A 23448-nucleotide genomic window follows, 5' to 3' on the forward strand; every position below is an offset into this window, starting at 1 on the left:
AACAATGGAAAGGGGCGTGGTTACAGTCAGGAAGTGGGCGTGTCGTTAACCAATCAGCGTCTGGAGGAGGCGTGGCCTCTTTCAAGGGATGTGAGGAGAAAGGGAGCTGAACAGTGAGCAGGCAGAGAGCGAGAAAAGCGGCGGAGGAAGGGATGTTTGTGTGTCCGCTGGTCGGTGCTGCAGGTACGGTCACAGCCGGATAACAGCCCTCATAGCGCCGCAGCGGACCGCGGCGAGTCCGCCACGGAGTTCCCCCGTTTCCTTCACCACCAAACGCGCACAATGTCCGGCGGGGGAGACATCCACGTCCTCCGCCAAGACGCCGGCCAAGAGAGTCCGAGGATGCCGGCCTGGAAGCGAGAAATCCTGGAGAGACGGAAGGCAAAGGGCGGCGTTTCCGCGGGGAGCCCGGCCCCGGAGACGAGCCCCGGCGGCGCCGCGGGGTCGCATCACATCAACGGGGATGTAACGGGGAATGTGAACGGTAACGGCGGTGGTAGTGCGAGGAGAGACGGGGGGGCGAGCGGCGTGTCCGGGCGGAACTACACCATCACCACGGCCAGCCAACATTTCGCCAACAACAAAGAGCCCCGAGCGGCGGCGGAGAGGACGGCACCGAGGGAGAGCCTGGTGCTCCAGGAGAGTCTGGGTCCGCTGGAGGAGAACCCGTTCATCAAGCTGGAGAAGGAGCGCCGGAAGCGGCAGGACCGGGAGAACGCCGCCCGCCCGGTCCAGCACATCCTGGAGCTGTACGGAAGCGTCCCCGGGATCCGGACCATCCGGGCCGAGAACATCATCATCATAGAGTCGGATCAGGACTACTTCCAGGAGGCCGGAGAGAGTAAAAGCTGGCAGCAGAACGGGGTGGACACCTACAGCTCACTGAACGACCTTCTGGACCGGAGAGGCAGCGCCGTGACGGAGATCAGAGCCAAGGAGGTGGTCATCTACGACACCACGCTAAGCCGGAGTGAGGAGAACCTCAGCACCCTGGGCCGCCCTGACCCCGATGGCCCCAGAGACGCCGGGGAGGGCCAAGGCAGGGTCAGCCGGATCCTCCAGAAGTTCGACTGCAACTATGGGAAGCTTCAGAAGAAGTCGCACAGCACAGAGAACCTTCTAGACCTGGATTGTAGTGCCAGTGCCAGGCCAAGACATTGGGCCAAGCCACAGCCAGATCTGGTGCCAAAGCCCAGGCCAAGTCCGAGTGTCAGCAGCCAGCCAACATCACCCGTCTTCCAGACTCCTTGGACTTCCAAAGCAAAGCCACAGCCGGAGCACCACCCAGGTTCACCCCAGCCTGTGTCGTCCTTCCGACAGAGGTTTGAAGGGGGCGTCGTCCCCAAAGACGAGCCAGACAGAGGGCAAAGCAAGCCCACCAGGGAGCGCGACTGGGAGGCCGCGGAGGTGCCCCCCAAACCCAAGGTGCCATGTTCTCCGGAGACCCGCCGTGCCCGTGCCGAGGCCTCCTCACTGCCCATCTCTTCGAAGGTCTTGCGTGCGACGTCTGAGTTTGAGATCCGTCCTTCCCCGAAGCCGGACATCGACCAGATCCCAGACGGGGACACCCAGGCTCGGGCCCTCGCAAACCTCCGTCTGCAGTCCAAGAACTCCTTCACGGTGGTCCCCAAGCGAAACTTGCAAGCCTCAACTGCGGCCACCAGCCCCGGACCACCAAGTCCGACCAAGTCCTCGCCCTTGCCAGGAGTGCCAACACCCCCCCTCTCCCCAACAAAGAAGAAAGAAGAGAAAGTACAGGAGAAGAAGGAACCGGAAATAACTCCTTCTCCTTCCTCTCCACCGGTCCCGACCTCACCAGTCTCACCAGTCTCTCCAACTCCGAAGCAACCCCCAGTGGACAAACTGCCAGTCACAAACATCGACGACATTGAGGTGGAGCCCCCGCAGCGTGTCCCGGTCCCCAGCCCCATGGTGCAGAGGAAAAAGGGCAACACCTTCACCGTGGTGCCTAAGAGATCGGCGGACCCCCAGAAGAGCCCACCGGAACCCCAGCAGGAGGCTCCGGCTGAGGCCCCGCCGGGGTCCACGCCCCCGCAGCCCCAGTACGCCCAGCTGGGCAGCCTGCTGAAGAAACGCTACCCTGCTGTGGAGGAGATCCAGGTCATCGGAGGGTACCAGAGCCTGGCCAAGTCCTGCCTGTCCAAGACCGGCTCAGTGGGCAAGAAGGTGAGAGGAACTCTGCTGGTTTTCTGATGTAGGGAAGCAAAATATTACCAAAACAGAAACATCATCAATATTTACATTAGGGCTGTTGCGGATAGAAAAAAGAGGAGTAAACTTCTTCCAATAAGCTCAGAAATGTTTAGATTAATCTCAGAAATTTTTCAGGATGAAACAAAAACAAAAACATAAGAATTTTTGAGTTAAATCAAAACTTTTGGACTTTCATAAATCTTCCAAAAAAATCTAAAATGTTCTGCATTTTGTTTCTTGTAAATTTTTGACTTGTCAGGTGTAACCTTTTAAAAATAAACACATATTATTTTTCTACCCAAAATATTTCAGGACTTTCTGGATAAAGAACCCAACTTTTTTTCTGACTGTTTTGACTTTTTCAAATCAAATAAAGAATTTGGACATTTTTTCTTCAGAATTCAGACTTTTTCTGAAATGTAAAGAATTCTGACTTATATTTTCAGAATTCTGAGAAAAAAGTCCAAACTACAAAGAAAAAAATGAATCCTGACTTTAATCTCACAGATATTAAAGTCAGAATTCCTTTTTTTTCCCTCAGTGGCACTAATGGTCTTCCGTATAGATCAAACCTTGAAGAAAACACAGGAAATCAGTGGATTTTGTAACTTTTTGCAGAATGAAAAAGTATTTCTATTCCCTGAGTCTGGATCTTCCTCTGATCTAAACTAGGATGTGTGACGTCACACAGGAGTGTTGCACCTGTCTGTCCAGCCAAGCTGTACAGTGTGTGTGTGTGTGTGTATTGGCGCGTGTGTGTGGATCTAAATCTCTTGCGTCCAATCTCTGGGTTTGCTGCGGCTCTTTATGTCTAAGTGGATTAGCAGTGTGTGTTTACACAGCCGTTTGGAGCAACTCGCTGTGCTTTTCTACTCTTTTTGTTTGTTTTGTTTGCTTTGTGTGTGTGTGTGTGGCGGGGCGTGTGTGTAGGTGTGTGGGTGTGTGTGTGTGTGTGTGTTACTGTTTCAGGTGGCTCCGTTAACTGACCAATCCCATCTACATTTCCTGCTTCCTAAAGAGCAGTGTGTTTACTCCTGAGGCATTTTTATCTATTTTTTAAATTAAATCATGAATCATATTTAGGTTTTTCTTTAAAAATCACAGCTCTGATTCCTCCCTGCTCCAGGCTAATCGTTTCTGACTCACGTGCTTTTGGGATTAATTAAATATCAGGGAGTGTTGCTAATTAATTTTGCGAGCCGCTGCAGGGCTGATGTCAGGTTGAGGACTGCATGTGAAGCTTTGTTTCCTGTCTGTGCTTCTATTTGACGCTGCGGTTGCACCATAAACCTCGTCCTCTCCCGTGGACACGCAGAATGTTTTCACATTCAAACTGTCAGAAGTTTAAAGTCACATAAATGCTGCTGGACGGAAGCTTCTCCTTTATTTTCCTCCATCCGTTTTCCCTTTAACCTAATCTTCCCTGCTCAAAACCCACAGCATGATGCTGCCACCACCATGTTTCTATAAACCTTTAAACCTTTGAAATTCATTTCAGTTTTTGGTTGGATTAGGTGTTAAAGCTGTTAAAGTCTAAAAGATGTGAATGTCTTCAATTAACAAAACCTTTTTAAAAATATTTTTAGATTTTATTTTTTTAATCAACAGGTACACAAAATATGTAACTAAAAGTATATTGTTTTATATTTAGTATTTATATTTATTTATAAAATTTTTATTCATTTTTAACCAACAGATCAACAAATTATTTTTAGTCAAATTAATTTCATATATTTTCTAGATTATTTTTATTTATTATATTTATTTTTATTAATTTTAAAACTCATCAAGAATAACATTTTAATATGAATTTTATGAAATTCTTTTATTTTTAAGTCAAGACGTGAACATAACTTTATAATATGAAACAAATTTTTTACATAATTTTTATTTGTTATGCTTTTAATTTTTGTTTTTAGTGAACAAACCAAGCAAACTTTTACATTCAATGTTTTTAATATTTTTTAAGTCAACATAACTTTTTTAAATAAAATTTTTAAATATCATTTTTATTTATTATGTGTTTTATACAACAAAACCTTTCTTTTTTAATTTAAATGTCTTTTTATATTAAGTAAATTTTTTAAAATCATTTTATCAACAAAACTTTTAAAAAATAAAAACTATATTGTTAAATATTATTTTTATTTACTGTTTTAATGTATTAGGACGTCAGACAAACAGGTTTTCTTAGCTAAATGTTATTTTTATTTAATATTTTGATGAATGTCTCTGTCCTGGGAATCCATCAGCCTCAGAGTTTCTCTGAGCCTGAGATTCTGTTTCAGTCTCTCACACTTTGACCTTCTGTCTGGTTTCATCGTTGCTGCTGAAGATGCTTCAGAAGCTGTGAAGCAGCAGCAGCAGCATCTTTCTGCTCGTCGTGTTTTTGCTCGTTTCGGAGCAGGCTGGAGGTTTGGGCCCGGCCCGGATCATTTCTGAGGTTTTTCTCTCTCTCTGTGTAAAACCAGAGCGACCGCACCTCAGAGTTCTGGCCCGGTATTCAGGATTTTTTCCCCCCTGAACATATAAAACTTTTTTAAACGAGGAGCTTGGCTTAAACCCCATTCCCATCAGAAACTTGACTCCTCTCCTTCCTCCCAGCCTGATTCCTGGTGTTTCCATTGGACCGTTTGGAGGAAAAGCCTCTGTTGGAGTTGGAGCTTCTGTATGTAGGTCAAGAGCAGCTTCTTGTTCCGCGTCACTCCTCCATTTGCATAAAATCGCTCAGAGTTTTTGGGTTAAACACAGACTGGGATTGACTTCCGCTTAGCAGAGTGCCTGGATTTCCTGCCGGTTTAATGGAAGACGGCAGAGCCTCTTGGAAGTGATAGATGTGGCTGCAGAGAGTCGTGGAGGCGGCAGAGTTTGTTTTTGAAGTTTCTCTTCCCTCTAACTGCTGGTTATAACAGCAGAAGGAAGATGGAACCAGATTTTTGTCACTTTTTCCAGAGTTTTGCTCTGTTGATTCATTTACATTACTGGTTTTGGAGTTATGGCCAATTTGTTTCACTCATCAAGTGTTTTGCAATAAAAAATCTGATAAGTGTGGCATCGATTAATCGATTCATCAGATTTAAAAAATGTGATTCTGCAGATTTTTCATTTAACCATGCAAGTCCTTTTACATTATTTTAGAAATACATTGAAAGGCACAAATAAACAAATAATTACATTCTTTTTTAACCATATATTCTTTTATGAGTCTGTACTTCAGTTAACGATTAATCAATTAATCGAATATAAAAAATGAGACATTCTACAGATTTCTTATTTAACTCTAGAAGTGCATTAAAATATGCAAATAATTAAGGTTTTTGTTTTAAATAAGAACAACATTTTATGTCCCAAAAATGTAAAACTGTATAATTCCTTTAGTGATTTTGAACCGAATGAAGCTAACGCTGTACCACTGTAGGAGTTTTGGCTAAAACATATTTACAGATCAAGGTGTTTTATCTTAAATCCAAAATGTATGCATTTTTAGTGTATCTTTGCTTTAATTACTGCTTTAATATGTTATTTGTATATGGGGGTTTTTTTAGAGGCTGTATGCTTTAGCTAGCGATTAATTGATTACTAAATTAGTTGATGGTTATTTCAATAATCAATTATAATCCTTTTTTGAGTCTATAGTCAGTTAGCAACTAATTTATTCCTGAATTAGTTAACAATTATTAAATAATTGATTAATCCGATTAATCATAATTAATTTGATTAATCATTTCAGCCCTGGTGTTTTTAGTTTTTTGCCCGTTCCTCTTCTTCTCCTTTTTGTTCCAATTCACCTCAACGTGACTCAGGCGTTAAACAAATGCAGCCGCTCTGCTTCACACGGATCCGAAACTCGTCTTCTAACCTCCCACCAAAACTTCCAAACTCTGCGGTTCGTTTACATCATCATTTGGATGCAGACGCTGGGATTAGCGTGTCTGACGAGGCGTCCATGTTTCTGCTGAACCGGCTGGAAAACCAAAGCGTTGTTCTTTCATTTGACTCTCAGCTGCACAGCCTCATAACACAAAAAGCAGCATTTGGATATGTAAACGCTCCGAACAACAGGGCTACATATAAATGTGACTTTGTGGGAAGCTACTTTTACTGCAGATCACTTTGTTCTTTTTTAGTCATGACATTCTGATGGTGCAAAAATACTCAATATAGTCATATTAAACCGAGATTTGGAGGAAATATGTAAATTTGTTTGACATAATGTCATTATTTTTGATAGATAATTATTATTTCTGCAGATACTGTTCATTATTGCGCTGTAATTGTTCTGCAGAACAAAAATTGTCATTTCGCTTCCTTAAAAGAAATTTTTTTTCCTACGAGATCCAATTTTTATCAATTATTAAATTTTGCTCACTTTCTTTTCTGAAATAGAAATAAAAGGAAACGTGTTTTTTATTCCAATCATCTCTTCTGTTACTTATATGATTGGGTGTTAGAGCCAAGAATATAGTCATAATATTGGTAAAAACAAAAAATTTAAATTAAAAAGATGCAATTTTACCAGGAAATCATCTTAAAATGACAAAAACAGTTTGTCATTTTAACAAAAAAGAGAGTTTTTGTCCTTTCTTCAAAACAGATACAGTAGTTTATATGATAGGTTCAAATTCCTGCTACTGATAATAATTTGATGCTGATGTATTAAAAGTAGGTATTTTTAATATTATACCAAGTTCAAAAGATTTTTAACATTCCTAATTTTTTATTTTTCATGCTGATCACATAAAATTACTAATTAATTCTACTAATATTCTGATTTTCTTCTTGTAATTAAAAATAAAATCTTAGCTTGGGTCCACCACAGAGTTGACCTGAATCCAAAGTCCAAATAAATAGAAGCTGTAAAACAAGATGGCGGCTTTGGGTGGGATGACATGACTGAACAATGGGAACCCAATGAGCCCATTGGTGAAGAAAAATCCAGATTTTCCAAAAATTGAATCTTAAAAAAACAATTATTTGATTAATCGATAAACGGTTTTTCTTCTCTCTTGGTTTCTTTGGTCTCAACTCGGCCTTGGATTGTTGACTTCAACACTGTCCAGTTTTTCAAACCTTCTGTAGAGCAAATTGGCTTATTGTTGATTGTTCAACTTGCCAATTGTCTTTTACTACACATTGAAATGGCTTCACAAGTCATTAGTTAACCTCTGGTTGTTTCTCTAGCAGTGGAAAGTTGTGTTGACCAAGTTGTACTGAGTTTCCCAATAATTTATGGCATTAGATGTGAAGTAAGGATTAATTTTGGTGAGCAGAAAGGCCAGTCCACATGTTCTCGGTACAGGAAGGCTGTTTGAGTTGGACTGAAAACTCCAGCCGTCAAGGAGTGACCAACCACCAGACACTTTGGGATCCTTGGAAATGTGGTTTCAGGTTTGCTTTAGTCCAGGGGTGTCAAACTCCAGTCCTCGAGGGCCACTGTCCTGCAACTTTTAGATGAGCCTCTGCTGCACCACACCTGAATAGAATAATTAGGTCATTAAGGCTCTGGAGAACTGATCTACACAAGGAGGAGGTAATTAAGTCATTTCATTCCACTGTTTTGTACCTGTGGCACATCTAAAAACTGCAGGACAGCGGCCCTCGAGGACTGGAGTTTGACACCTGTGCTTTAGTCGAATGTGTTCTCCAGGGAATCGAGGAATCCAGACTTCCCACCACCTCGGCGTGGTTCCAAGAGAACCTTGATGCGGTTTGTTTTTAACCCGTCACTAAAGCACAGCTTTGAGTGTAGATGAGCTTCAGCTGCCACCAAAGCTGGTGTGTTTTTCCTGCATTTTCCTGAATTCTAGATGCTGTTTATGGATTTTTGTTTTGCTTTTCATCCATCTTGAAATTAAAATAATCTAATTCTGGTTCCGCTGGAAATGTCTGACTTTGATTATTCTTGCAGTAGCTAAAACTTCCACACAGACTGTTGTTAGCATGACTTTGCTAATGTGATGTGTTGGGTAAAGATCAGACATTTTGAGTTTCCAGCTTAGGTAATCAACCAATCAGGACTGATCAAAATTAAAACAATTCAAATCAAGTCTCTGCTTCTAGAATTGGTTGAACCTTCCTGTTATCAGCTGAAAGTCTTGCTCTCTCTCATTCAGAGACACTGCACACAGTGCAGTGTCATAGGAAATTGCTTTTTACATTTAAGGTTTTTTTTCCTCCAAACTTGATTTAAAGTAATAGAAATATCTCACTTAGATTCTTCTGCTTATAGCTAAAACTTCCACACAGACTGTTGTTAGCATGACTTTGCTGGTCACTGGTTGATTTTTCTATGCTTCTGAAATTTGCTAATCCTTCCTGTTACCAGCTGAAAGTCTTGATCTCTCTCTGTGGCAGCGCAGTATCATAGAAAATGGCTTTTTACATTTTATTTTCTTTTTTATTTCTTCTGACTTGATTTTAAACAACTCACAAACAATGGAAACATTTCTGATTGTAATTTCTGAAGCTACAACTTCCATGCCACCAAACATTATTAGCATGACTTTGCTAGCATGGTGCGCTCACTGATGGTGAAAAGATCAGACTTTTGAGTTTCCAATTAGCTAGACGTAACTGGTGGTTGAAATTAAAATATTTATATGCTTTTGGAATATGTTGAACCTTCCTGTTATCAGCTGATAAATTGCTCTCTCTCGCTCTCTGGCAGCGCAATGTCATAGAATATGGTTTTTTGCATTTACGTTTTGTTTTGTTTTTTTAACTTGATTTCAAACTTTTTGATTCTTCTCTCTGTAGTTACAACTTCCACACAGAGAGTTGTTGTTAGCACAATTTTGCTAGCATGGTCCGGTCATTGATTGGGAAGTGAAGTGACCGACCACAAGACACTGTGGGATCCTGGGAAATGTGGTTTCAGGGTTGCTGATTAGTTAAATTTGTTCTACAGGGAATTGAGGAATCCACGTCGGCGTGGTTCCAAGAGAACCTTGATGTGATTTGTTTTTAAAACATGGCTTTGAGTGCAGATGTGCAGCTTCAGCTACCACCAAATCTGTAATGTGTTGGTGTAAAACAGGCCAGACTGCATTCGGAACATTCCTCTTCCTGTTTTATCAGTCTGACTTGCATTTTCCTGAATTTTAGATGCAGTTTATGGATTTTTGCTTTTCTCTTCTTCCACCCTGGAGGGTTAAATATACCCCGCATGGTTAAAAGCTCCCTGTAACACAGGAAGGCCAATGAAAGGGCACGCTCCTACATTTACATTGTGCGTCTGGGCTACAGGTGAGAAAGTCCATTGTGTTTAATTATTTACCGCCCGGCAGACATTCCCCATCTCTGCTCTCTCCTCCCTTACGCTTCCTAAAACCTGCCACCGCGCCTCCTTGCCCTCTCAGAGACACAACCGGAGTCGCATAAATGGATTATGACGATGTGTGTCATTATTGATCTGATGGACTGGTATTTAAATCCCTTAGCGATCCCACCTTCCGGTAAAGTTTATTGAGATAACGGATTTATTGGTGTATTTGAGTTATAGTTTAACCTTCTAAGACTGTAAGGTTTCCAGTTTATCAGTTGAGGATCCAACATTATCTGATAAACGGTTGAATTCATGGTGGATTTTTCTCCAAACCATGACGCTTCACAACTGGTGTAAGGTTGTTTATGCCAAATATATTCTCTCTCCTGGTGAGCAAATAATAATATTTTAATAGTTTGGCAGACCGGGGTCGATTGAGACCAAAATTTCAACATTAGTTACATTTTCAGCTGCTGCTGTTCACACTGCACTGAGGAAAACCAACCAAACACTTTGAACAACCAGTTCCCCTCCTCACCTCTGGTGGCGCTGCATCAGGTGCAGCTGAAGGAAACAACAGAAAAACCTCTGAAGAAATGGATTCTTACATTTCTGTTTTTTCATTTTGACTTGATATCAAACAATGGAAACTTTGATTTTTGTCTCAGGAAGCATTGTTGTTGGCGTGGTGCGTTCACGGATTGGTAAAAGATCCGATGTTTGAGATTCCAACTTAAACATCTGAGGAGGAACTTGGAAACTTTGAGATTAAGCTCAGAAATTTTGTAAGTCAAAAAACATGGAAATGAGTGCATAGTCCAAATTTTTAAATTTTTTGACCATTTCTGAGTTTCAAAAGTTAAATTTTCACTTTTAAAACTCAAAAATTCCCAAGTTGTTTTGTGAGATTAAAGATTTTGTTTTCTCAACGTTTTGAGTTCAGACATTTCCGAGTTTTCTGAGATAACGCAGCAATACATAACTTTTATAATATTATCACATATTTGTTGAAACTGTTTCGTTGTGACAGAATGGTATGAGAGAGAATCTGTGATAAATTTACCTCTTCTGCCTTCTCCCAGTGCTCCCAGTGCTCACTAGGAACAACCAATCAGAGCCAGAAGGCGGATGTTAGCTCATCCTCCCCACCGTGGCTACGCTGCATCTAGCATAGCATTTTGTGAATGTTAAGGCTAGTTAGCGTGGCTATTGATGATGGCAGATAAACGGTTTTATTGTAAGTAAGTTGTTTCACTGCTAGTAGCACATTTAGCAGCTAGTACATGAAGTGACTGACAGCGCTAAGACCCTCCTCTTGGCTCTGATTGGTTGCTTTTGGTTGGAGCAGTGACCATATCACTATTGCTATTTCTTCAGATATCAATAGTAGCTCAGGATCCTTTCACAGATTATTTGTCTCACATAATATACTGTCATCATTGTGTGACATTTTCAACACATAAAGAAAAGTTATATGCTGCAGCTTTAATCTCAACATTTCTTGAGTTTTTTTCTAGGAAATGTATTTTTTCTATCTGCCATATTCGCGGTCATAAATGAGCTGTTATATTTACAATAAATGACTCTGACATCTGAGAAGTGCTACTTCTGTTTCTATTTTTTCTCAGACTGCGATGTAGATTTGGCTTCCAAATAAGAGAGACGTGTCGTTCTCTTTAACTATGACACACTCTGTGGCTCACACTGAAACTTGTAAATGTGTGTGTGTGTGTGTGTGTGTGTGTGTGTGTGTGTGTGTGTGTGTGTGTATGAATGCTAGTTTTCCCACACGGCCCTCGGGCTGCAGCCAGCAGAGTCGGTGTGATTAGGATTCAGCCAGTAAAGCCCCACTATCATCGTCATGTTTAATTCAGAGTGTGTGTTTAGGAGTAAGGAGCTGAAGCGGACGCCAGAAGACGGGACGGGTTTCATTTTTTAAAAAGAATCAGAGTGAGACCTCTCCTGTTCTTTTCAACCCATCTACCCCGGATTGTTTCTTTTTTACCTTTAATGTTTTAAAAATAATACAAACTCAGCTGTTTCTCCGCTGCGTGTTTGATGTGGTACGTTTTGTACCTCTGATGCAAATTTCATTCAAATAATCTCCTGGCAGAAGCAGAGTCCACCTGAAACCTCGGGCGCGCGTGTCGCTGTCCGACGCTCCTGGCGTGACGTCAGCAGCACGTCACAGAGCGTGGCTGTCTTCCTCCGGTTTTTGTCTTCTACGGTTCGGGGTCGTTTTGTTTTTCTTCCCCGTTTGCTTCGCATAAACCTCTGCTCGTCTGCTTCATCTCTCTTCTTCTTCTTCCTCGTTTCCCTCCGTCTCATATCCATGGCGCCTGTCGCCATGGCAACGCCAGCAGCGGCCATTCTATCCCGTCATTAGGATTCCAGCATAAGAACGACTCTCTCTTTCTCTCTCTTTCTCTCTCCCTCTCTTTACTAGACGGGTTTTGACGTCAGTGCGGTTGCTGCAGGTTTCTGTGATTTATAATTTTAAAACGAGAAGCTTTTATAATGTTATAGATAATGTTATAGAAGGCTTAGAAATATTATTTATTGCCCCAAAACAAAACGACAGCTAACGGTTGTTTTAGTGATTGAGTATTCTATTGATTAAGATTAATATTAATTTAAAAAATGTATGAAATTTGTCATGTTCTGCACATTTTTTTATTTAACCCCTTAAAATTATAGTATGCAATACAATTATATAAAAAAAAAATCCATCTGTTCATCCATCCATCATCCATCTGTTCATCCATCTATTCATCCATCCATCATCCATCTCTTCATCCATCCATCATCCATCTGTTCATCCATCCATCTGTTTATCCATCCATCCATATTTAATGTCTGCTTTCCGTATTAATATCATATTGTAATAAACACATAGGAAACCTTTGTTATGTTTCTAAATGAATTAAAATGACTGATAAAACTGTAACTTGTTGTATTTCTCTGTGGCTTGTTGATGTTGCAGATAAAACCGTAACCAGTCTGTCTTTAAGCGCTTCCTGATTCCTCTCCAGTGTTTCCCATCAGGACTGACATCCAGTCGGTTTCTCTCCTCAGAATGATTTTCCCACCGTTCATCCTGTCATTCTGACCTTCCTTTTGTCTCCATTGAGGCTTTTCCAGACACACCTAAACCTCCAACTTTTTCAGTCGGCCATTAAACGCACCAACAATGAACGGTGGGTGGTTGTGTGTGTTGGGAGTGGACCGTCCGATGGGTTTGGATCTCCACCCTGCCGGTGTCGCCTTACGCACCTGGTTCACCGGCAGGAACGCTTTCAGAAATCCACCTGCTTTTTTATTCTGGCTCTTATCAGGGATAATCCAACCCTGGAGCCAATCAGATATTCACTCACAGGAGGCTAAAGGCGAACTATTATCTCCGTGACTCACACCGACAGAGTAAACACGCTTTCCAGCAGCGTCCGCCTACGTTGGTTTGACAGAAACAATTCTATCTGAGATTTAAAATCACACGAAGCAGGAACATTTACCCTGAACTGGAATAATGACTCCATTTGTTTGATCCGTTCTTTCACCAGGGTGGAGTCGTTCAGTAACCAGCAGCTTTATAAACAAAATAAACAAAAACTGGGTGTGTGTTTGGAGTTTATGATGGATTTTGAAATGAAGGAAATTTATGAGCTCCAAAAATAAAAAGAAACTCAAGAGATTTTTTTGATTAATTTCAGAAATGAATATTTTTGAGCTCCCAAAGTCGAAAATTTATGAGGAAGAAATTAGAAATTTCCAGATGAATATCAGAAATTTTCTACAAAAAAACCCCAAACATTTTTGAGCTCCAAAATATTGAAACGATTTTCAAGAAAGAAAACCCTGAAATATTTAGGTTGATCTCAGGAAATTTCTTTAAAAATGAAAACAATGAAATATTTATAAAAAAATTGGTAAAAGTTTAGCTCCAAAAATTATAAACCTCAGAAATACCACAAATTTTCTAGAATTTATTTATTTATTTATTACATTTTTAAGATCCAAAGGTAAGAAATTTGCACAAAACAAAAAGCAACTTTATTCTTTAGTTGTAATATTACGACTTTGGAAATGAGACTTTAATCTCATGTTATTAAAATTAATTCACTCTCATTATTACTCTTTGAAATGTATTTAAATGAGGAGAAGTGATCAAAACGGACTTTTATTTGTTCTGTAGTTGCCTGTTGCTGCAGCGCGTTGCCTGTTGCTGCAGCGCGTTGCCTGTTGCTCAGTTGGACGTTGCCGCTGCAGCGTGCAGGTTTGCTTTGAGGCAGTGATGCAGCTGACGCTCTGCAGCCTGATCATCGTGGTCTAATATTATCTGCCTGCTGGAGATTAGCTCTAATCAGGCACCTGCTCAGCCTGGACGGTCTGCTGGTCTGATGGTGGAAACGGATCCAGAGACTCAGTTTAACTCTGAGAAATCTGCAGCTGCAGCGCCTTAAATGCGCCGCGGCGGTTTCACTGTGGCGCAGCTTCAGTGAGGTTGTTAAACTTGAGGCGCAGGCAGAGCTCTGTGCAGGAACCACGCTTCACCAATCGGGGACATGGCATGCTGCTTGGCCTGGAAAGAAATTCCTGGCAGCCGCTCATCAGGACACTGATGGAGACATAATCTCCTCCGCAGCTTTCTGTCCTCTGACTGCGCTTTTTCATTTCAACTGGGGAAAATTAAAGAAAGTTGAAGATTTTTAGATAATGTCGAGTTCCAGTGTGATAAAGATTCCATTAAATGCAAACTCTGATAAAGATGAAAAGATATTTTAAGAAAACTAGAGGTGAACTGATTGCAGTTTCTCCAAAATCCCTGATGCCATTTTCTTTGTCTGACTAGCTGCTAAATATATTCCAGAGGTAGATAGGAGAATTTTTTCAAGTAAATATCGATTAATCTCTTATAATTAAGAAATTCGGAGCCTATTTATTGGTGCAATCGTACAAAAATACATTATCTATGGAAGAAGATTAGTGCCACTAGGGGAAAAAAAGGATTATTTTTCTCGCAGAATTTTTACTATTTTTTGCAGAATTCCAATTTGTTTCTCAAGATTCTGGCTTTAATCTTAGAATTTTGACTTTTTTTTTCACTGAATTTTGAACTTTTTTTTTCAGTATTCAGAATTTTTTTACCACAGAATTTTGACTTTTTTCAGATTTCTGACTATAATCTCAATTTTGTTTTCTTTTTCGCAATATGCTGACTTATTTCCCCCCAAAATTCAGATCCCCACATTTTTTCACGTTAGCGTGTAGTTGTAAATTTATTTTTAAATTTTCACAAAAATTGGCAAAAACATCTGGTTTGAGTGATGCTACCTCCCACCTGCAGGGGGCAGTATTTCTTACATCTACTACAATGCTGCCTCAGTTTTACTTAGCAACAAGTTGTAGTCTGTGATTGATAGCAAAAAGTGACATTTACTGTTAGACATGAGTGCAAATATTGCAAAATTTCTTAATTTTGTTAGAAAAAAAAATCACAAAAACAATCGCAAAATCCTGAAGGGACAGAATAATTTTGGCGTTTCTGCTGCAGAACGTCAGTATCAAAGACTTGTTTTGCAGTTTGTTGTTTGCCATTCTTGCTTTCTTTACCGCTAGCCTCATGTGAAGAGTTTACGTTTAGTGCCACCTACAGGCCTGGAGGAGTAACAGCAGATTTTTGGGGCTGTTCTCTGCATTTCTGTGTGTCAGATTGTTGTTCACTACCAAATCTTTGCAGTAGTTCAGCCTAAAGTTGTGCATTAAAGCTTCACCCTGCAGTGCATTGTGGGTTTTCTGGTAAATATAAAACGAAGGCCGTCCCTGATGCCGCGGCTTCCTGTTTCTGCGCCGTGTGGTGAACCAGAATGACGGCGTTCCTAAATCTGCTGGTGGACCTTCTTTTTCTTCCCCCTCCGCTTCATTCTCCCTCAGGAAAGAGGACAAACCACTCCTGCCTTGGTGGTGGCGGCTTTCAGCATCAAAACAAATATCTGGTCCGGGTCAGCAGCGGACCTCGTAAAGAGTTAAAAATCCCATCTTTGTTTTGGCGCACTGACTTGGATGCAGAGCGAGGGCAGAGCAGCGAGGGCAGACCAAAGGAAAAGTGAAAGACTGTGAAAGAGGAAGCGAGCCCAGCGGCTCAGCCTGATTTATTGATGGGGCCTCGGCTTTGGCAGCCAGAGACGGAGAAACAATGCCGCTCTAGCAGAGAAAGTCTTTGTTTCCTCAAGACTTTTAGCAGCTGAAATGAGTCAATATCCTGGAACCCGACACATTTTGCAAAGTTATTTCAATGGGGATTTTGAGTAATTTGTGACTTTTGTCACTTTGAGCACATAGAATATAAATATTAGTGGATTTTATTGACATTTTAATTGATAGACCAACTCAATGTGGCATGTAAAATGATGGAATATTCTCTAATTGCATGGAAAAAGTCTATAATTATATTGTCACCAGTTGCTAACACACCACACATCATTCTTTGCTCACATCAGTTTCATTGAATGATTAAATATGACGCCACATGGAGCCGTTGGATGTTATTGTTTACATTTTGCTCATGTGCTCAACGCTGGAGGGCAAAAGGACGATTATTTTTTAAAGCTTTTTAAAAATGTTTTAACTGAACCCAGAGGCAATGAATTCCACAGCATATCTACATGTTATGGTTGTCATAGTCAAGCTAGCATAGCTGACCTACTTCCCTCTGCCGCGCAATTTTTTTCTTAATTTAAACTTTTTCCCGACCTTGTTATCTAGTTATCATGGTAGCAGAGCACTGCGTCTCTTTTTCTTTCTTATATCAGGCGTACATTTAAGACTTAGCGCGTTATTTTGACAACTTAACAGCTAAAACCAATGCTAGTCGTAGTCTGTTGGCAGCTTCTTGCCCTCCAGCGGGAGACGGGACGGGATTTTGCATGTGACATCATCCATATATATACTCCAATCAACGATTACCCATTTGGTTAACAATTACTCAGATAATTGCTAACTCTTGTTAACACGTAGCATTATCGCCAGTGTTCACAAGAGTTCAGTTCAGTTCAGCCAGAAAGTCCAGTTTTGTTTTGCACTAGATTTTATTAAGGAGTGTCCTAGGAAATAGGGTTGAGTACAAATGCACGCCACACTTTTCAGATTTTTATTTGATTCCTCTCAGCATTTTTCTTCCACCTTACAATTCCTCCCAGGACGTGAAAAATAACAAAGTTATTAACCATGTTAACCATGATATGTGAAGCTAATTTGAACATTTAGCTCCGTCGGTATCAAATGTAGGTCAGGCTGCAGGTGATGAGGCCTCATCTTCTCCTGAATGACCTTTGCACTGCGGCACGCCTGCACAGGCTTTACGGGATTATAAATATGTGGAGCGGCTCCTCCGATTGGTCAGCGTTCTGACCAGATAATCTTAACACCTGAGCTAATTCCCTTGTGTTTTTAGAACAGGAATCGTAACTGTGGACACCGCAGAGCAAAGGTTCGATCTCCATGGCAACAGCAGAGGAAGAAATAAAAGCATTTTGCGTTTGTGACGCCTACAAGCGGTCAGAACATGTTGAAAGTGGCTTTTTTATAAACTATGAGTGGCTTTTTGAGTCATCTTGAGCTATAACCGCCCGCTAAAGAGGAACTGCGCTCTTCACTGGTTAAAAATGGATCTTGGTGTAATTTTTTTTTAGTTTTTTTTTGTGGTTGTGATGAAGAAGCATAAAAACTTTTAACTCTCACTTAAAAAGACATTCAGCCTCAGACCTGTTTTTGTTTTATAGTCGTTATAAAACGTTTTCTGATTTCCTATCTGCAATTTCCTGGTCGAGCTTTGACCAGACCGTTCTGATTTCAGAGACCCGAGTCAGTGATAGACGGTAAAGACGAGGAAGGAAACAAAATGGCTGCAAACAACTTTATGATAAGATGGATGGATGGATGGATGGATGGATGGATGGATGGATGGATGGATGGATCCATCCATCCAGATGTAAATGTAATTTACATTTTACAGCTAAAAATGTGATTTACATTTTGAGCTTGTAAATTAATAAAAAATAATATTTTCTTTATTCTTGGAGTTTTTTAAAGCAAATTCTCGACTTTGAAACTGAAATTTCTACATTTTCTTTCTGGAAAATTTCTGAGGTGAATCTGAACATTTTGTTTGGCGGAAATGTACAACTTTTTTCCCCCCCAAAGCAGAGCTTGATACTTTGAGTCTTTTCACTTTATGAGTTGACAGGCTGTCACTTCCTTATTACTGCATGTTTACTCAGTGTTTATCATCTGCTGACGCTGCAGAGCCACCGCTCGGTCCACTTCCACTGGCGCTCTCTGCCTCGGTATCCGCAGGTTGGCGTCGCTTCAGCGGCCCAGGTGGCTTCGTTGCGGGAGCTCCGTGTTTTGGCCCGCTAGTCTCCAGACTGGCGCTGTAAGGAGCGTCTGTTTGGCGGCTCTCGGCCGCTGATTCAGGCGAGCCGAGCCGTGTAATCCGGCCTGAACAACGGCTCCACCAGACAGAGATCTCAGTGGGTTAAACACGCCGTCTGTTGTCTCTGGGAAAGTCTTGAGTTGGCCATCCATTTATGAAATGGCGTCGAGGCGCTCAGACGTTTTTAAAGTGATATTAAGGATTTTGTTTAAGACGTTCGCTGCCCTTTTCACCTATTTAAAATCCCAACGAGAAGCGTAAAGGCCAACCAACCGAGTAAAGTTGGTATTGTCTCGGCTGGTTAAGGTCCTGAGATTTTATTTTGGGAATGTTCTTGTTAAGGTAGCTATGGTAACGGAATGCTAGCCCCAAGAAGCTAACCGCGACGGTTAGCAGCGGAACAGGAAAAGGCTAAAAAGCAGCTCAATGTTAACTTAAATTGCTGTTACTGACCTTGCTTTATTGACTGAAGCTAAAATAAAGCTGATTCTTTTAAATTAAATTTTTATTTATTTATTTAAAGTAAGTGGAAAATTACTTAAAAGTACTCAACTTGGGTGTGATTCTCTATTATTCACTCTGGTTCTGAATACTGTACCGCTGGAAGGATTTTTGGTCTTACTTTTTCATACTTTATGACTGTTAGTAAGATGCGTAACCATGGCAACTGTGTTTTTACAACTGGTAGCATCTAGTTAGCATCTCAAAAGTTGGAATAATATTTGAACCACAACTCCAAATCACAGAGGAGTTGAAAAGCGTGCTTCATGGATGTAGAGACCGTATCCCCTACTTCAGAGTCTAACAGTTCGGCCAGACAGAGATTCAAAGAGAAACAACAAAAGCAAAGGAAGTGGATTAGCATCACTATGCTAGCAACTCATGTAGTCATCCAGGATAATTGCTAATGTCTCTGCTGCCTGGTTATTGAGCTATGAAACATTTAACTTCACTTTAGGATAAACAAAGTATTGTTGAATTTAAAAATTGGAATTCATGAGCAGGAAGTGGGCTAAAAAATGGAAGCTAATTTCAGAAGCATAAACCAGCTTGTTGGTGGAAAAAGCAAAAAATTTGCTAATTTAAGACTTTTTGTAGAGTCCCATAATGACCACAACTGGTTTAAAATAAAAGGTGCTATTGATACATACGGGCCATATGTGGGCTAAACTGTTCCACTTCCTGCTCTCGTTCTGCCATGGCAACCAGAAAAAAAAACAATGCAAACATGAAGAGTAGTGGGTTAAACCGGGGCTGCCCAACACCATCCTTAATCTAAATCTGTCCTAATCTGCATCACACGCCAACAATCCAACAATAACATCAACACCTTCGACTCTTTCAGAGTCAAAACGCATAATCTCTCACTGAAAAGTGTTTTTTTTACAGTTTATTTCTTTAAAAATGTGCCGTTTTCCATCTTAATCATCTAACTTGGTTCCCACATCCAGAATTTTATTTGCTTTAAATTTTTTAATTATTGCTTTGACTGTAAATAAGTTAAAGTTAGTAGTTATTGTCGATATGGCTTAATTAAATAGCAGGTTCTTATCTTTCCCATTTTGAAGAGTGGCTGAGAAGAGATGGGCCTCTGTGTCGCATCGTGTTTACACTCAGGGGAACAGCAGGTCATGAATTACTAATAGTTCCTAGACTGTCAGCTTAGAAATATACAAGTAAAGTCATAATGGAATAAATAATAATAAAAACAATAACTATAAAAAATATGGAAGTAAAAATAGACTAAGATAAATGTATAAAGATATAAAAATGGTTCAGTCACATAAAAAGTATGGTAGTAAAAATAAATGCAACAGTAAAAAAATTAAAATATAATAAAAATAAAATTCAAAAAGATGATTCAGTCACAAATAATAAAAATATATTAATAATGATGCAACAGTAATAAAGATAAAATGTAAAAATTAAAGAAAATGCTTTAGTTACATTTGATTTATAGCAGTTGTTGTTGATCTGTTGATCAGCTGTCAGCACTTGACACAGAATATGTTTTACGTTTCGAGGTTTATGACGGATATAAAGAAATAAAGTTTATATTTTCCTGCGTCTCTTCGCAGCTGACGATCTCGTTCAACGAGTCGAGCCTCCAGAGCACCTACGAGTATCCGTCAGAGAGCAGCGTGTGGGACAGCGGCGAGGAGGACGAGGACGACAAGCGGGACGGGACGCCGGCGGACGAGCAGCCCAGCATGGTGGGACGTTTCCACATCCCTCGACCCAGCCTGGTCGGATCGCCGGTCCACTCCGAAAACGGAAACGGTGAGACCCGACGTCAGAGCGAAACCAAACTAACAGAACAATTCAGGCCTAGTCAAAGTCCAGACTTACTTTCTGCAGCTAGATTTGAAAATAGATGCTCACAGACACGTTCTGTCCATTCTGACTGAACAGAAGCTAAAATAGAATAAGCACTCCACACTTTTCAGATTACCAATTGTACGAAAACATAAAAAATCAGGCATCCTCCTCCTTCCACTGGACAATTCAGAATTACTTTGTGTTTGTCTGTCACATACAGTTCCTATAAGATATATTTAAGTCTTTAGTTGCTTAAAAATATTTATTTTCATCAATACTTCTGCAAGTAATCGAATGAAAACAGTGAGACAGTAGTGAGGTGTGCGGTAACAGTGGGATCAGCTCTATACACTTTATTATTTGAAGTGGTGACAGTTAAAATACATTTTTAATAGTTTTATCTCCATGAGGTGGAATTTTTCTCCTATTTACTAATTTTCTTATAAAAAATAAACCTTTTGTTGTTTGGTAAAATGGGAATTTTTCATACAAAGTGTTAAGAATGTGAAATAATATGAACAATTCTGAGCTAAAAACTATCTTAAGTTATATAGAGAGATGTTAGGTAGTATTTTATGTAGAAAAGTTAAAGAAAATATACAGTAAAACCTCTGAAATCAAACCAGATCTGATTTATTGGTGGAACCTCAGAGCCCCCTACTGGAGAAAACCTGTAACTACACTTGGTTTCATTACAAGCGATTTTCTTTACATTATTATGTGCATAAAAGCTCTACAAAAATGTATTTTTCCGAATTTGTTGAATAAATTAAGCAATAATGTGTTTTTCTAATTGTCTTCAGACCTTTCCAGCTACATTCCCAAACACTCTGTGGACTTCAACACCTGGCAGGAAAACAAACAAGAAGACAAAGTTTACCTGGAAGAACCCACTTCGCCGCAGATCACAGAGGAGGTCATGGTGAGAGTGAAAAAACACTTCAACACAAACTTAAAGCTCCATGTTTGGATTTGAGATGTTTTCCAGCCTCACATATTGTTTTTTTTCTTATTAATAATGATGGTGAATAAGTTTAATATATAAACACAATGCAACACAATTTTGAAACTAGATGCTTGTGTAGCATTGATTCTGATGTAGGATTGAACTGATTAATCAAATTAATCTTGATTAACCAATTATTGAAGTAACTGTCCACTAATTTAGTAATTGATTAATCGTTAACTGGAGTATACAGGTTCAAAAAGTCCATTTTTTTAAACAAAACAACATATTGGGAGCAGTGATTAAAGTAAAGCTTTAATAAAATATATATATATTGCATTTATGATGCAAAATATTTGACCCAAGTTATCAAAATAAGAAATAAACGATTAATCGATTAATTTGATTTTTTTTAAATGCTACACATTTTAATTTAACTGCTTAAATATTTGTTATATAATTTTAGAAATACATGAGAATTGAACAATTCAGTTCCATTTTGAAATAAGAAAATAAACATTTTATTTCCTAAAATGCATTCAGGTAGTAAATTTGAATAAAATGTTTACATATTTGTTTGGTTTTGGCTTAATTACTGCTTTAAATATGTTGTTTTTCACCAAATGATCATTTTTGAGTCTCTATACTCCAGTTAACGATTAATCGATTAATAAATTAATAGATAATTATTTAAAGTATCGATTAATCACAGTTAATTTCCTACTCTAAATGAAATTTTGAGCAAATTCTAGTGAGTTCTGACCTAAAGTCTCTGGTTCTCTCCAAGAAACATGAGGAGAAGTTGAGCCCAGCTGTGACCTTTGACCTCATGTAACGGTGTTTAACGTGGTTTTGTGTCCAGCTGACTCCGGCAGACAGCTCCTCCCTGTCCGACTACAGCAGCGAGCCGGCGCTTTACTTCTGATGGCTGCGGCCAGGCGGCAGCATCTCCGGAGAACCCGGCTGCAGCACACAGCGCCCTGACCGTCCTGCTGCTGCAGAGGCTCCTGCTGCAGAGGCTCCTGCTGCAGAGGCTCCTGCTGCAGAGGCTCCCCAAAGCCACAAATGGGAATAAAAAAAGGAATAAACAAAAACAAAGAAGCAGCTGGGCTGTGTTTCCCCTTCTGATGGAGGACAGTTGATCTGTCCGACACTTTCGCTCGTTGGTGACGGAGTTCAGTGTTAGGACTTTCTCTGCTTCTGTACAGATTATAAATAGCAGACAGAAAAACAACAAACATGAAGGTTAAAGGGTGCCACAACTATTTTCTTTTCCAGCTTTTGTACGTGCATGTTTGGTTTCAGCTTCTGTTTTACTGTAAAGCTTCTCTTTGCCTTCATTTAGTTTCAGGTTTTCATGCTGTATTTAAACTTTCTGGATGTTTTTCTGAGGTGCTTAAAAAAAAACTTCCCTCCGTCTTTTGGAAGGAGGTGAAGATGAACAACGGCGTGTTGGGGCCGCTGTAGACAGAAAGAAAAATTTACACCAAAACTCTGAAATTTTCTAGAAAAACCTGGGAATTTCTTAGCTTGAAAAGTTGAAAATTTATAGAAAAAAATAGAAATTTAGATATTTATCTAAGAAATCTTTTGGGGAAAACCCGTGGAAATTTCTGACTATCAAAACGTAGAAATATTGTTGAAAAAAACTGAGAAATTTTGAGTTAATCTCATAAATTTTTATAAAAACTGTTTCTAAAGTTGAAAATCTGCTTGACAAAATTCCTATATTTTGAGATTAATCTCAGAAATTGTCTAGAAAAAAACATTGCAAATTTCTGAGCTTGAAAAGTCACAAATTTGCCAGAATAAACCTGATAAATTTTGGGATAAATTAATAAAATTTTCTAGAAAAAAAACTTTGAATTTTCTGACTTTTGAAAAGTAGAAAATTTGCTAGAAAAAAAAGAGAAATTTTGATTTTAATCTTAAAGATTTACAAACAAACACTTGGAAATTTCTGCGTTTCTAAAGTTGAACATTTGTTAGAAATAACTTCTATATTTTGAGATTAATGTCATAATTTCTTTTGAAAGAAACAGTAGAAATTTCTGAGCTTCAAATGTGAAGAAAAATAATAGAAAAAACTTCTAAATTTTAAAATTAATTTCATAAATTTTCTAGAAGAAAACTTGAACATTTTGAAGCTCAAAAAGTACAAAAATAAATAAATAACTAAATAAATACTTGAAAAAACTTAAAACTGAGTTTCAAAAGTCGAACATTTTCAACTTTTTAAAAAAGAATTTCCTGTTTTTTTCTTGAAAACTTTTG

General features: G+C 39.6%; 1 protein-coding gene across 1 annotated transcript; it reads left to right on the plus strand.

The window, feature by feature from the left end:
* Nucleotides 1–9: 9 nt before the first annotated feature.
* tprn (taperin) lies at nt 10–23244 on the plus strand. Its single transcript, XM_005813128.2, has 4 exons — nt 10–2187; nt 19988–20189; nt 21032–21150; nt 22037–23244. The coding sequence occupies exons 1-4, from the start codon at nt 283–285 to the stop codon at nt 22097–22099; spliced, it is 2289 nt and encodes a 762-aa protein (XP_005813185.1). The 5' UTR covers nt 10–282; the 3' UTR covers nt 22100–23244.
* The last annotated feature ends 204 nt before the right edge of the window (nt 23245–23448 follow it).

Source organism: Xiphophorus maculatus, chromosome 8 (genome assembly GCF_002775205.1).
Source record: "Xiphophorus maculatus strain JP 163 A chromosome 8, X_maculatus-5.0-male, whole genome shotgun sequence".
NCBI classification, from domain to species: domain Eukaryota; kingdom Metazoa; phylum Chordata; class Actinopteri; order Cyprinodontiformes; family Poeciliidae; genus Xiphophorus; species Xiphophorus maculatus.

Bases quoted from the DNA above. Each gene is read 5' to 3' on its own strand.
- tprn (XM_005813128.2), top strand. From the start codon at position 283: ATGTCCGGCGGGGGAGACATCCACGTCCTCCGCCAAGACGCCGGCCAA. The intron at 2,188-19,987 runs GTGAGAGGAACT...GTCTCTTCGCAG, and splicing joins CCGGCTCAGTGGGCAAGAAG to CTGACGATCTCGTTCAACGA. The intron at 21,151-22,036 runs GTGAGAGTGAAA...TTTTGTGTCCAG, and splicing joins AGATCACAGAGGAGGTCATG to CTGACTCCGGCAGACAGCTC.